This window comes from Triticum dicoccoides, chromosome 2A (assembly GCF_002162155.2).
Source record: "Triticum dicoccoides isolate Atlit2015 ecotype Zavitan chromosome 2A, WEW_v2.0, whole genome shotgun sequence".
Classification (NCBI taxonomy): Eukaryota; Viridiplantae; Streptophyta; class Magnoliopsida; order Poales; family Poaceae; genus Triticum; species Triticum dicoccoides.
Window position 1 is genome coordinate 659,083,706 of NC_041382.1, and position 12,868 is coordinate 659,096,573.

Here is a 12,868-nt window from a genome sequence, read left to right on the forward strand (position 1 = left end):
ATGCTGCACTCTAATCCAGACCTTCGTAAAGAAATCCGCCAACTGTAACTCGGAAGGCACATACTGAAGAGCAATAACCCGATCCTGCACACCAGCGCGCACAATAGAAGCACTTGGTGAGCTCATGCTTCACAGGGCGACGTGCTATACTGATAATACTTATACTGTCTGACAAGAGGGGAGTAGGACAGAAACACCAAACTCCTGAAGTAACCATCATGACCAAGACACCTCTGCCGTCAACAAAGCCATAGACTGCAACTCAGCCTCTGCGCTCGAACAGGAAACTGCAGTCTGTTTCTTTGTCTTCCAGGCAATGAGAGAACCACCAAGAAAAACACAGTAAGTAGAAAGTGAACGGCGATCCGAGGGATTACTACCCCACGTAGCAAATAGGCCTGAAGCTGGATGGATCCGGCAGGGCAGAGTTGACCAGGACGGCAGCGAGCTCCAGGGCCAGGACCTGCAGGCGAGTGCTTCAGCAGGCGGGCGACGCATGCCTTCGACCTAGGGGACTTGGCCTGTGGGATTGGGGCGTTGACCTGGGGTGAATGGGAGGTACAGCAGCGGTAGGCAGCAGCGTAGCCGGCAAGAACAGAAACCGGCGGCACGAGAGAGGATCAAGCACGAGTTGCGCGTGCCTAAAAAAAAACCCTAGGGCTCTAATACCATGTTAGGAAATATGCAACTTGTATTTCCTGAGGGCCAATGGCCAATATATATATATGCATGTACAGGTGGGAAATATGAAGAAAACCCCTCATACAACGGGGAGAATATGCAGGCTATACATGCAATATAATATAACTCTTAACAGAAACCATGCTTTTTCACCCTCTGGTAGTTTCACAAGTGGTTTTGGGTGACGTGGATGACATGTGTCCACACATCATTGCTACACCAAGTTCCATGTATTCATCTGTTCCTACCAATTTTTCTTCCATCTCTAGCATTTATTGTGATTTTTTAAATCAAAATGGTGGGGCTTGTTTTAGATTGTGCCTCATTGTAGTATTTGTTTGTTCATGGCAGTGAGGTGGTGGACACATGGCATCCATGTCAGTTAAAACCACCCGCAGAACCATCTGAGGGTGAAAAGTATGTTCGAGCAGATTATGTTTGCAACTCAAAACAGTTTTAGAGTCCAATGCTGAAAACTGAACTTTAGCCAGAGTTCCGTGTTGAATAATAGGCATTTCTTTTATACTAGTAGCAAGTTGTTCGTCCGTTACTGCGTCATGTTACTGTGGCATTATAATCATGCATACTGTTAGATTTGGAGTTGCAGAAGATCCATTTGTCACAAACAGATAGAAGGAATATTAACAGTATATTTTTATTTGCGTATTGAAATCACTACCAGAAAAATGACAGGCATATTTGAAACAGTGAACTCACTTTTGCCATGGACAATATATTGCATAGACTACACATGCTGGTCCAAATTTGGCTGATAATATAGTACTACAAAACAGTTGTGGACCTAAATCCGGGTTAAGCCACATGATTGGGTGGTTCTTGTGGGCAAAAACAACTCAACTTCAGGGGTAGTTTAGAAAATTGCAAGGGTCCCACTTGTCAGAGCAAAGGGAGCGGCAGACGGGCCAGCGCCACCAACTGTTATGTTTATAGTACTCCCTCCGTTTCTCAATATAAGCCCTTTTAGATATTCCAATACGAACTACATACGGATGTATATAGACATATTTTAGAGTGTAGATTCACTCATTTTGCTCCGTACGTAGTCCATATTGAAATCTCTAAAAGGTCTTATATTTAGGAACGGAGGGAGTAGTAGACATTTGGGATATTACCTTCTGTCATTTTTCAAAATGACTGCATTGTGAATATATAGGTTCTCCATTAGGTTCTCTTCATTTCCATTGCTTTAGAAGCACCTAATTGTATATTATTTTGAAGGGCAGCAAGGATTTGCTGATCTGTTATTTACCAACATGTTGAGTGGCATTGACATATATTGTTTGGTGAACTTAGCAACTTAGAATTGAGAAACATTTTCAGACTTGTTTTTGAACAACTGGTACAGACCGATTGTCTTGTGAATGATAAACTAATTCGATTTTATTCTGCTTAGCTCACTTCTTACATGGAAAGCTTCCTTCTTCCATTCTTCAAAAATGTTTTTCTTGGCAAGAGCATTTTGTTAGTGCTAGTACCATGCCAGTGATGCCATACTGATTTGTATGGTTAATTTCCTTTTTTTCAGTTTGCTCAAACTAGGGAAATTCTTCTACTGAAACAGACAGATCTTCAGATACAGAAACTTCAGTTACATAATAATGTTAGAGAAGCAGAGCTGTATATGGATAGCTTTGTTTGTTCTGTGGAAGGATTTGGAAGCAACGGCGCTCTAAATTTGGTGGACAGTGCCCTTCTTAAAATAAACATGTGGTGTCGCAGACAACTGAAGAATTATCACTTATACTTCAGTCAGGTTTGTTACCTCCCTTGTTTGGATCTTTAAATATTTCAGCTGAGGATTTTTTTAATCCATCAGGCCATCAACTTATAGGTAGATGTGCCTTCATGTTCTACCAAACCTATTAACACAAGTTATATCATTTAGTAATTGTTCTGTAATGCATGAAGGATGCATAGATGCTTATAGCCTAGGTCATCTATATTACTTCTTAGATGAACTCTTAGGTTCAGGCTGGTACTGAAGTTAACCTGACTGTCTTGTGACCTATGATTTGACAAATGTTTATATCCATGTCCATGTTAGAAATTTATCATAGGCCAAGCAGATGATGGAAGTATAGTTTGTTGAATTATAACCATGGCCCGCCAATTCTTTTATTACTGAATAAGCATAAGTTTTCTATTTCTCCGCTTTAATTCTTCTGTAGGCTGTTTTCTGTGTCTCTGCAGGTTTTTGTTTAGTTAGGCTTTTGGTTAGTTTTTCTAGATTTCTACTCTTTTCGGCCTTTGCCTGTACTTTGTGTCACCTTGACATTTTCTCTCCTAGACAAATGCATATTCGAGAAAAAAACATAAATTCAAAACACTTAAGACAGTTGCAGATGCAGGTTAGTCATCCATTATTATTTGTCTCATGAGTCATGGCCTTCAACTTAATCAGTTTCAACAATGATTTAGTCCGATTTACATTTGTTTTGTCTAAAAGTTCTTTTATATAGGGAAAAAAGGGGTTGGTCCTTCCGATTTATATTACCAGAAACCAATCCGCAAAACTGGCATAATGCTGCGACAAAGTTTGCCATAAGAGCTTCTTAATCTTGCCTTTCTGGTACAGGCTAACTGTTCAATCTTCGAGAGCATGCTGAACTTGGTGTTACTTTCAGCGGCAAATCTTAATGATGATGACGAGGAATCCATGGTTAGATTTTTTTTAGTTCTACTATAGTACTTCTATATATGCACCCTCGTTTACCTGGAATGGAGCCTAGCTCAATTGGGCAGGGGAGTGGGCCAGGACTGAGTCCTCTCCAACTGAATTGGCGTGCCTCTTTTTTCTTAATTAAATCGATACCTAGTTCCTCGAGTGTATATCCGATGCATCCTGCCCTTACAGTGCCTTACCCATTCTGGTTAAATAAAAATATTCTTGTGTTAGTTTGACATAAGTAGAGATAATCTCTGAATATTGATGTAACATATTTAATTCCAAACTATCAAAGTTATATATACCCTGCAAGGCCTGACATAGTCATGATAATTGACACTAAACTCCATTCAGCAGGGAAATTCTCAGAAAAGAGGCGTTTACAACTTGCTCAAACTAGGAGATATTTGCTGGCTGGCCGTACATGAACGTTCCTCATAAAAAAAATTCCTTAAAAATGTTATGTGGTAAATCACACATTTTGCTTTGTATGTCCTACTTCTAGACTTTAGTCATGACCTACAGAATGTGAGAAGATATAAGAAACAAAAAAAGTTTCACTTGGATCAGATTGTTCACTAGTCATGTTTGTACCATGGTTGCTAATGTAATCAATGTTGTAAGGAGTTAAGATAAGCTACAGATCATCATCCTGAAGGCCTGAATTGATATTTTTCATAATACTTCCATCAAATTCTTTTGGCAGTCTTAATAAAACACGGACATGAGTGCTCCCTTTTGGTCAGTTTGATCCCTCTTGTCATGTAAAGTCACTTGGAGTGTTTTGGCTCATCAGTTAGTTTGTCTTTTGTGTTGGATGCTAACCTTCTCTTGTTCCCCTTATTAGGCCTTGTTTGAATGACCTGGAATCCTTTCCATCCAATCAAGGCCTTATTAATAAATTTTGGTTCCATTAAGACACTCAAATTTGCCTCATAAGTTGCTTTCAGGGTCCACAGTGCAATGCTTTGATATATTTTGGATTTATTTCAGCTCATTGGGACCCCGCCTGGCAGTTCAGCAGAATCTACATTGATTCACATACTCGTTGTCAGATCCATTCAAGCTGCATATAAGCATGTGAGTTAAATCATCCTGTGTCCCACTATCAAATACATTTGGCAAAAAATAGAGCATGATTTTTAATGTTTCATATTTCCATTATGCTTCATTAGGCCCTAATTGCAGCAGATGGCCAATCAAAAGCAGAATTTAAGCATCCATTGATATTGCTTGCAAGTGAGCTAAAGCTATTAGTGGAGAAAGAGTGCTCTGCATTCAGCCCAGTACTTCACAAATATTATCCTGAAGCTGGAAGAGTAGCACTAACTGTCTTTCACCTACTTTATGGCCAACAACTGGTTAGTAAACTCCCTTGTCCGGCTCAGCTGCAATATTTTTGTTGTGTCAACTTGTAATGATGTTTGCTACTACCATTGGTATGAAGGAGCTGTTCCTGGAAGGGACGGATCATTCAGAAAACTTGAAAGAGATACTGGGAGCATCGAGTAGCTTTGAGCTCTGTATAGCTCAGAAGCTTTACTCAATGTACGGGGAAGCTGCTGGGTCTTCATTGTCTAACTTCCTAAAACCATACATGGTAAGGCATGAGGATGTGCTTTGTGCTCGTTATACATGAATATTTGAAAGTATGCTTTATCCTGAAAATACTTGGGAACGCTTTATACATTTGGGCTTTTGTTAACATAATGAGTGTAAAATAATCTTCTCCCTCTACCCCTATGATGCGATTTTTATAAACATGAAATATCTTGTATAATCCGTTCTGCTAATTTCATAGCTGATGGTACCAAAGTAATGTAGAACTATGGAAGTCAGTGGTTTGATATGCTACTAAGAACCTTTTTTATTGTGCCTGTCAAACTGCTAAGCTATCCTGATTTCGTAGATACCTTGCTGTTTCTTGACACAATCATCTTGACGCAATGTCTTCCCTAGTAGTTTATTCATAACGTCAAAACCTAATCTTATTACAATGCCAGGACAACTATTTATACACTTTGCAAAATAAAATAAAATTATAAACAACCGAGTTGGGAGTCACATGGAACAAATTTCATGCACTTAACTTTCGAAATACCTTGCAAGCAACTTCTCACAACAGCAATCAGTTTCCATTTACTTATAAGGCAAACATTAAAGTACATTATGTTGGACTTAACAAATTTCATGCACTTAACTTTCAAAATACCTTGCAAGCAACTTCTCATTTTTAGTTTAGATCAAACTGTATTGGTATGCCAAGTGGCATTTCCACAGTTACATTATGTTGGACTAAATGACACCTTTTAAATTTTAAACAGATAGATCGTTTTTCTTCATCCATCATTCTTCAGTGGCTTCATGCTCAACATGAGAATGTTTTGGAGTGGACAAAGCGTACCATTGAGATTGAGGTTTGTTACCTTATGCAAAATTCACTGCTAAGATTTTTTAGTGCATAGTTAATTTTGCTAGAACATCCTGAAAATGATTCTGTATTTACTTTGCATTGATGCTCACATGGAAAATAGGAAAATCCCTCTGTAGATTTTGGTATAAAGTGGCGTGATTGTAAAATTGTGCATGCGGGTATTATTTGGTGCAAATTTGATCACATTCATTTTTAGTGCCACATGGTTCATACAGTAACTTGACTGCTAGCTCAATGCATTTTATGATGTTAAATTGGTAGTTACAGTCTTGCAGTCAGGTTGAATCTTGCCAAGAAAGAAGAAAATTTGAGCTTCATTTATTGTGACAAGATAATAATATATTAACTACAATGTCAGATTTGAACAACCTTAGTGCAGTGGGATAGCTCAGTGTTGATTTTACTTAAACTGGCATGGTAAGTTTCAACAGAACTGTACTGGTGCTACATATGTAATATAATCAGACGCATATGATTGTTGTTATTGACACAACTCTGTAACTAGTACTGCCGTCGCAACAAGATAACGGTAGCCCATATGACATTCTTTAGTTGGGTACTTCAATTTTTTCTATTTAAGATTCCTCTTTAATAGCCAACTCTTACTTCAGACTTTTGTTATGCATCATAAATTTCTTTTGTTTGTCTTTCGTATGTATTTTTTTGTCTTCTTTTAAGTGTCCCAAGACAAATTGTTCATGCGGGCTGTTGTTTCATCTCTGGTCCATAGGATTGGGAGCCTCTGTCAGTTCACAGGAAACTAGCAACATCTATGGTTGAAGTCTTCCGGATTGTGGAGGAGGTCAGCTTTTCTTCTAATGAGCTCAGTTACCACCATATTTTATGTTCCTGAAGAAAATGAAGAGAACAAAAAAAATCTCTTGCTTTTGGATGACTTGGTGCAAACTTATTAGTAAACATGGTGATTACTAGGAAATGAGCCTAGCTCATTTGATTGGACGAGTAGGTGTACAATCCCACCACTTGGGTTCATCATCATGGACACAAATTTAGCCTCCTATTTATATTGCCGGGGCTTCCCTTAAAAAAATGCTATCTGATCTTGATGCAAGCTGAATATTTGGAAGTTCAGTATGGAGGCAGAATCTTCAATATTTGCAGTCACTGCCTGAATGTTGAAGTTCTTCAAAAAAATTCTGACGGCTGTTCTATTACAAACTCACATTTTTCTCATTTTTTATTCAGTTAATACTCTTATATTTGCTTGGGGCTTATCTGATCATTCTATGTGCAGACTATTGATCAGTTTTTTAACTCAAGTCTACCTCTGGATATTGTCCACCTGCGAAGTCTGCTTATAGGGATCACTAGCAGCCTTCAAGTCTATTTGCTTCACATGGAAAATCAACAAGGTATGCCTTAATCCTGCATAAATGGCAATGCCCTATCTTGAACCCACGAGGTCTCATTTGTACAGTACATTTGTACTCCCTCCGTTCGGAATTACTTGTCGCAGAAATGGATGTATCTAGACGTATTTTAGTTCTAGATACATCCATATCCGAGACAAGTAATTCCGAACAGAGGGAGTAGTAGGTATGACAGTAAGTAACCAACATGAGTCCTAATCTCATCACGTCAGGTGTGTCAACGGAACTGCCCACTTTATAAGTGAACTGTTGACCTCAAATGATCTTGGAACGAAGACTACACTGAGTCGGCATCATACTCTTAGGCACCACACTGATGCTGGTGTTACTTGCACAGCCTTGTGACTAGGTTTACTATTAACAGATCTGTCAATGGGTATCATGAGATCTCTGTGTTGGTATTCTTGCAATTTAAGGACTATTATAATTTAATGTGAAACACCATGTATCTTTGAAAAGATTATGAGTTTGCCACATGTGGTACTGTTTTCAGTACATATTTGAATTAGTACTTGGATTATTAGACATACCAGCTAAATGCTTGTGCGTTGCTACAGAAGTTAAATGCTGATGCATTGCTACAGAAGCTTTTTTTTAATTGCGTGAGTTGTTTAAATGCCTGTGTCATCGTAGTCCCTAACTTTGCGCATATAACAAAAACTGAAAATATACATGAACCGAATCAACTGATCAAAAGACTGATACATTTGCCTACTACATCCTAGAGGCTGTGGGATACCGCTACAGCCATCATCTTCTTTGCTTTTAAGCAATGCCTTAATACTTATGAAGCACAATAGCATGTAGCAGTTTCACAAGTATATAGCATCTACTCCCTCCGTAAAGAAATATAAGAGCGTTTAGAACACTAAAGTAGCGATCTAAACGCTCTTATATTTCTTTACGGAGGGAGTGCTTTTTTTGTATCTTCTAAAAACGGTATTAATTACTTTTGCTTTGTTGTATCAATAACTGTTTTTTCTTCATCTGTTATTTCTCGATTGCAGTTTCTAGAGCTACCCTGCTACCTGTTGCGCCAGTCTTGACACGTTATGCGGAATCAGTTAATCCATTTGCCAGAAGGAAACCTATTGAGCCTGCAGTTCGTGAAGAGAAGGTGGCTAATAAATTGAACAATTTGACAATCCCACAATTATGTGTGAAACTCAACACCCTTCAGGCAAGACATTTTGGTTACCCCACCTCTTCCCAAACCGCATGACTGGATTTTTCATTAAACCCTTGCAGCAATGCATCTGTGACCTGTGTTTTGTAGATGCCCAATTGTGTTCATTTTGATCAAATGCTGCCATGGTCGTAGAATCAAAGGTTTTTGTTTTGTTTTGAAAATGGGTTATTCAGTTATGGAAAAACATCATATTTACAAAAATCCTCAGTCAGTTTCGACACGCAGGTCGGCACTGCACCAAGAATGGCAGTCTTGCCCACGGATCCGGGTGCACCCGTGGAGCATGGGCACAGGGGGCTTGTCTCCTACATGGAAGATACCCATGAATGTCACTGGGACTGAGAGGGCATGGTTACTCGAATATCAAAATATGTAATAAATGGCTTCACTACTCCACACCTCTCACACAATTGTGTAAGCCTGCTTTGTGTTAGGTAAAAGCATATCGACCCAGTTGCTTCATATGAGCTCCGCACTTGCAAATAGCTCTTAGCAGCCCATTGCCCACGAACATCCAGCTGTACCCTTTTCAGCACGTCGCACCTCCAGTTACCATCTTGGTACCATACCTGTTGTCTATGAAAGGAGGGCCAGACGAGTACCAGGCTTGCATTGGCGGGTTTTGGATAGCGTTACCCGCTCAAACCATCCCTTCTGCCATCCCTAATCTTGTCATGGAATGATTTCATAAAAGTTCTATAACTTTGCCGGCATTTTTAATCTTCTATATGGTCTAGATAAACAGAATCGCTTCCATTATTCTTGTCACCACATGCACTATTTTTAGTATCAATTTTCTTATGATCCAGTTATTTGCTGAATGCTGCAGTACATTAGAGATCAACTTGATACCATAGAAGAGGGCATCAAACAATCCTGGGTCGATGTCCAGTCAGGTAATCCACCCTCTGTGGCCCGTTTTTGTTGTTACAGTGCTGCATTGTGTCTAGTTAGTGAGAGGTTTTGTTGTTGTAGATCCAAAAACATGCTTTCGACTTACTAGTCTTATTAGTTCTAGCAAGATTTTGTTGTTTTAACTCCAAAAAACAATGCTATTAACTAACTAGTATGATCAAATCTATTGGAAGTAAGTGTGTTTCAAAATCCACACTTCCACAGCAATACCAAACAAGTTTGTCCTTCTGTAATTTTCATATCACATGGTTGTTATCAAGGTATCCTTGAAGTCATGGTAACCAATTATTTTTATGCCTTTTTCTTCCCTAACTGGGGCGGCATTTGTTTATGCAATCATATGGGTCAATGGAGACTTATGAACAATGCAGGGTTGGGGGGCTGTTAGATTGACCTTAAAAAGGGTTACAAGCTCAAATACTGTTTAACGAGCTGCTCTAGAGGAATTTCATATGCATGTCTAGGAGCATTGGTGGTGAGAAATTCGAGCCTTTATGCCATGGGCTTCTTAGACTGTTGATACCGTAAGCAAGGGTTATGATTTTTTTCCTGACATACAACTGACTGCTTGTCTTTTTCATTAGATTGAAGGCGTCAATATAACAAAAGTATAGCAAGAAAAAAGCAGAAACATAGACTCCTAGGCATAACAGCAATATAACAAAAGTACAGCAAGACAAAAACAGAAACATAGACTCCTAGGCATAACAGCAAAACAAACGGATTTTTTATATAAAAACCAACAGAACAGAGCAAAACAAATGAAGCAAGAGTTATAAGTTGTCCGTATGTGAAGTTTGCCAAGCTTAGTGTTATAGACGATACCTTATGCATAAGTAGTATTTGTTCCTGTACTTATATTGAAGTCGTGGAGTTGGTAGACTCTTCTCGTCTTATATGCCTAGTGAAGGAGTTCTCTGAAAAATCGTCATCGTGTGATGATTCGATTGATGAGTTACAGTATATGGAAGGAAAATTATACATGACTAATGTTTGTTCCTCTTTTCTTGCAGCTGTGGGATTGTTAGACTATTTGTCTTATATGGCCAGTGAAGGAGCTACTTCAAAAAGTTCGCCTTCTGATGAATCGATTGATGAGTTATTTACAATATTTGATGATGTGCGAAGGACTGCGGTGAATATAACTGACACGATCTTGAACTTCATTGGTGAGCTACTTAGTCTGTGCTCTCCACAATTCACTTCTATTAGTTGAAATAAACTTTATGCAAGCATATTTAAGAATATATTCTAGTCGATAGTTCGTAGTCATGACATCATGGAACAGGCAACCTGTTAGAAACATTTTGCTATTTGTTTATCTTTAACTCTTAAAATCTAGGGAAGTGTTGTAATGTTCAACTAGTACATCTGGGTAATTACCGTATTGAGCTAATCAGCATGGCTGAATGGGAGGGATTTTAAAAGAAAGATGAGATTAGACCGTGGACTCGTGGAACTAATGTGTGAGAGCGCTGAACTTGAAGAAGTCCTAACTGATAGAATCAGAGCCGCGTGTACCAGAACCGTTTCAGCCCTAAAATACCAACTGAACTCATCCTCTAGAGAAAGAATGTATGTCTAAACCAAAATTTCCTTCTAAAGATAAGATAACTTTCCATCTAACTTCAATATCAACTTGCCCCCAAGATGGCTGAATTATTCTTAAGCCTATTCAGCCGACCCTTGTATTGTGCTATGGCTACCCTAGGTGCACCAACTCCATGGGACTCAACACTTGACGGGCTGAACGGACTGGACATCTGATGCCATGTGCCCATGATAGTATATTGCTAGAGTTGCCATCAAATTGCTAATCTAGTGCTCCTTTGGCTGCATAAATATGCAGTTGGGAAATATATGAACAGGAATATAAAATCCATATGGCGTATCTAGTGTATACTGTCATAACTTCTAGCAATTGGCTGAGCTGTTCTTTCTTGAGCTGCTTTATATTGGAGTAGGTTCTCTCTTTCTCTCTCTCTCTCTCTCTCTCTCTCTCTCCCTTTCTCTCTCTCTCTCTCTCTCTCTCCGGTAGGGCATTCACTTTATGTTAACTCGTAATGTGCATATACCCCCACTGAGCCATTATAATACAACTAGCTCATTGTATAGCACTTCAGTTAGACCAATATGTGCTTTGGGTAAGGTACACCATAGATCATGGCGATGTACTATTGCTGCAATTGTGGAACTTCCTGTGTTCGTTCCCGAGCAATACACAAACGAAATTTCATTTTAAATGTATAAGGAATAATAGTTTTGCACTCTTCTGTTGTTACGTTAGCCTGATATTCCTTGGAAGAATCATTATCCCGATACAGTTCACTTGAGTTGCCAGAGAAATGTTTTGCAGGAACAAGGGCTGTTTTCTGGGATATGAGGGACTCGCTTCTTTTCTCCTTGTACCGTACTAGCGTTGAAAGTGCACGCATGGAGATTTTTATCCCTACAATTGAACAGGCAGTGAATCCGAACTTGGGATACCTAGTTACCTACATGTTCAGTCAGTAAGCATGTCTTGCTTTTAGCCTTATTAACTGATGAATGACATATGCTGCAGGTTCTTGATCAGGTATGTGATCTAATCGTTGACGTGTTGAGAGACCGAGTTGTGCTGAGAGTTTTTCAAGCATGCATGGTATATGTCTAATGCTCTCATAGGTGCAGTTTTTTCAAAAATATCTTATTTTTTTGATGTACAAGATGGTTAAATTTCAAATGTTAACTTTAATTAGGAAGGATTCATTTGGGTCCTACTTGATGGAGGTCCATCCCGCGCATTTTTGGAGACAGATGTGAATTTGATGAAAGATGATCTGGCTATTCTCAAGGTGAAAAAATAAGACTTAAGCACATGTATGTTGTACATATTGTGAGTTAGAAAAGAAGCAAGAGGCTTGCAAGACATTGAGCATATCATTTTAACAAGTTGACACCTTTATGAAACTGGATATATGATTGTAAGATTTATTTTTCATAACTGTTGAATATTTTCTTGCAGGATCTTTTTATAGCAGAAGGCCAAGGTTTACCATCAGATGTTATTGAAAAGGAGGCTAAATTAGCTCAGCAGATTTTAGACCTCTATGCGCTAAAGGTCTAGTGCTTCTTTTTCCTTCAATCTTTTATCCAAGAAAAATGCTATGCAGTAACTAACTTAAGGAAAGCTACCGACTGCTGTTTTTCAGGCTGATATTATCATTGATTTGCTGATGAAAGCAAGTGAACATATGTCACACCATCTTGAACCCGCAGCTGCTCGGAGAAGAAATGTACATGATATCCATACCCTCCTTCGAGTTCTGTGCCATAAAAAGGATAATGGTGCCTCCACATTTTTGAAAATCCAGTATCATCTTCCAAGGTCCTCAGGTGAGACAAAATTAGTGATGCATTATGATTGAAGTCTCTCAGCAACAGTAATACGCGCTATTATTTTCTGTAATTTGGTCCCTGATCCTCTGCTTCAGTTCATCATTATCAAAACACATGCACATAACTCTGATCTACCTTACATACTTACAGCCCCAAAATGCTAAACCTACGGGATCAAACTTATGGATATCCTC

At 38.8% G+C, this 12,868-nt stretch overlaps 1 protein-coding gene across 3 annotated transcripts in view; it reads left to right on the top strand.

The window, feature by feature from the left end:
• LOC119356039 (protein unc-13 homolog) overlaps positions 1-12,868 on the top strand; it is a 19,000-nt gene that overhangs the window by 3,824 nt on the left and 2,308 nt on the right. For all 3 annotated transcript variants that reach the window (XM_037622932.1, XM_037622933.1, XM_037622934.1), the window contains exons 10-25: positions 2,228-2,455; positions 3,278-3,361; positions 4,361-4,447; positions 4,543-4,728; positions 4,815-4,967; positions 5,692-5,784; positions 6,532-6,603; positions 7,057-7,174; positions 8,200-8,372; positions 9,211-9,277; positions 10,310-10,465; positions 11,653-11,759; positions 11,860-11,937; positions 12,035-12,130; positions 12,301-12,396; positions 12,488-12,671. In XM_037622932.1, coding sequence (XP_037478829.1) covers positions 2,228-2,455; positions 3,278-3,361; positions 4,361-4,447; positions 4,543-4,728; positions 4,815-4,967; positions 5,692-5,784; positions 6,532-6,603; positions 7,057-7,174; positions 8,200-8,372; positions 9,211-9,277; positions 10,310-10,465; positions 11,653-11,759; positions 11,860-11,937; positions 12,035-12,130; positions 12,301-12,396; positions 12,488-12,671 — 1,978 coding nt within the window. The remainder of the gene's footprint in view (positions 1-2,227; positions 2,456-3,277; positions 3,362-4,360; positions 4,448-4,542; positions 4,729-4,814; positions 4,968-5,691; positions 5,785-6,531; positions 6,604-7,056; positions 7,175-8,199; positions 8,373-9,210; positions 9,278-10,309; positions 10,466-11,652; positions 11,760-11,859; positions 11,938-12,034; positions 12,131-12,300; positions 12,397-12,487; positions 12,672-12,868) is intronic.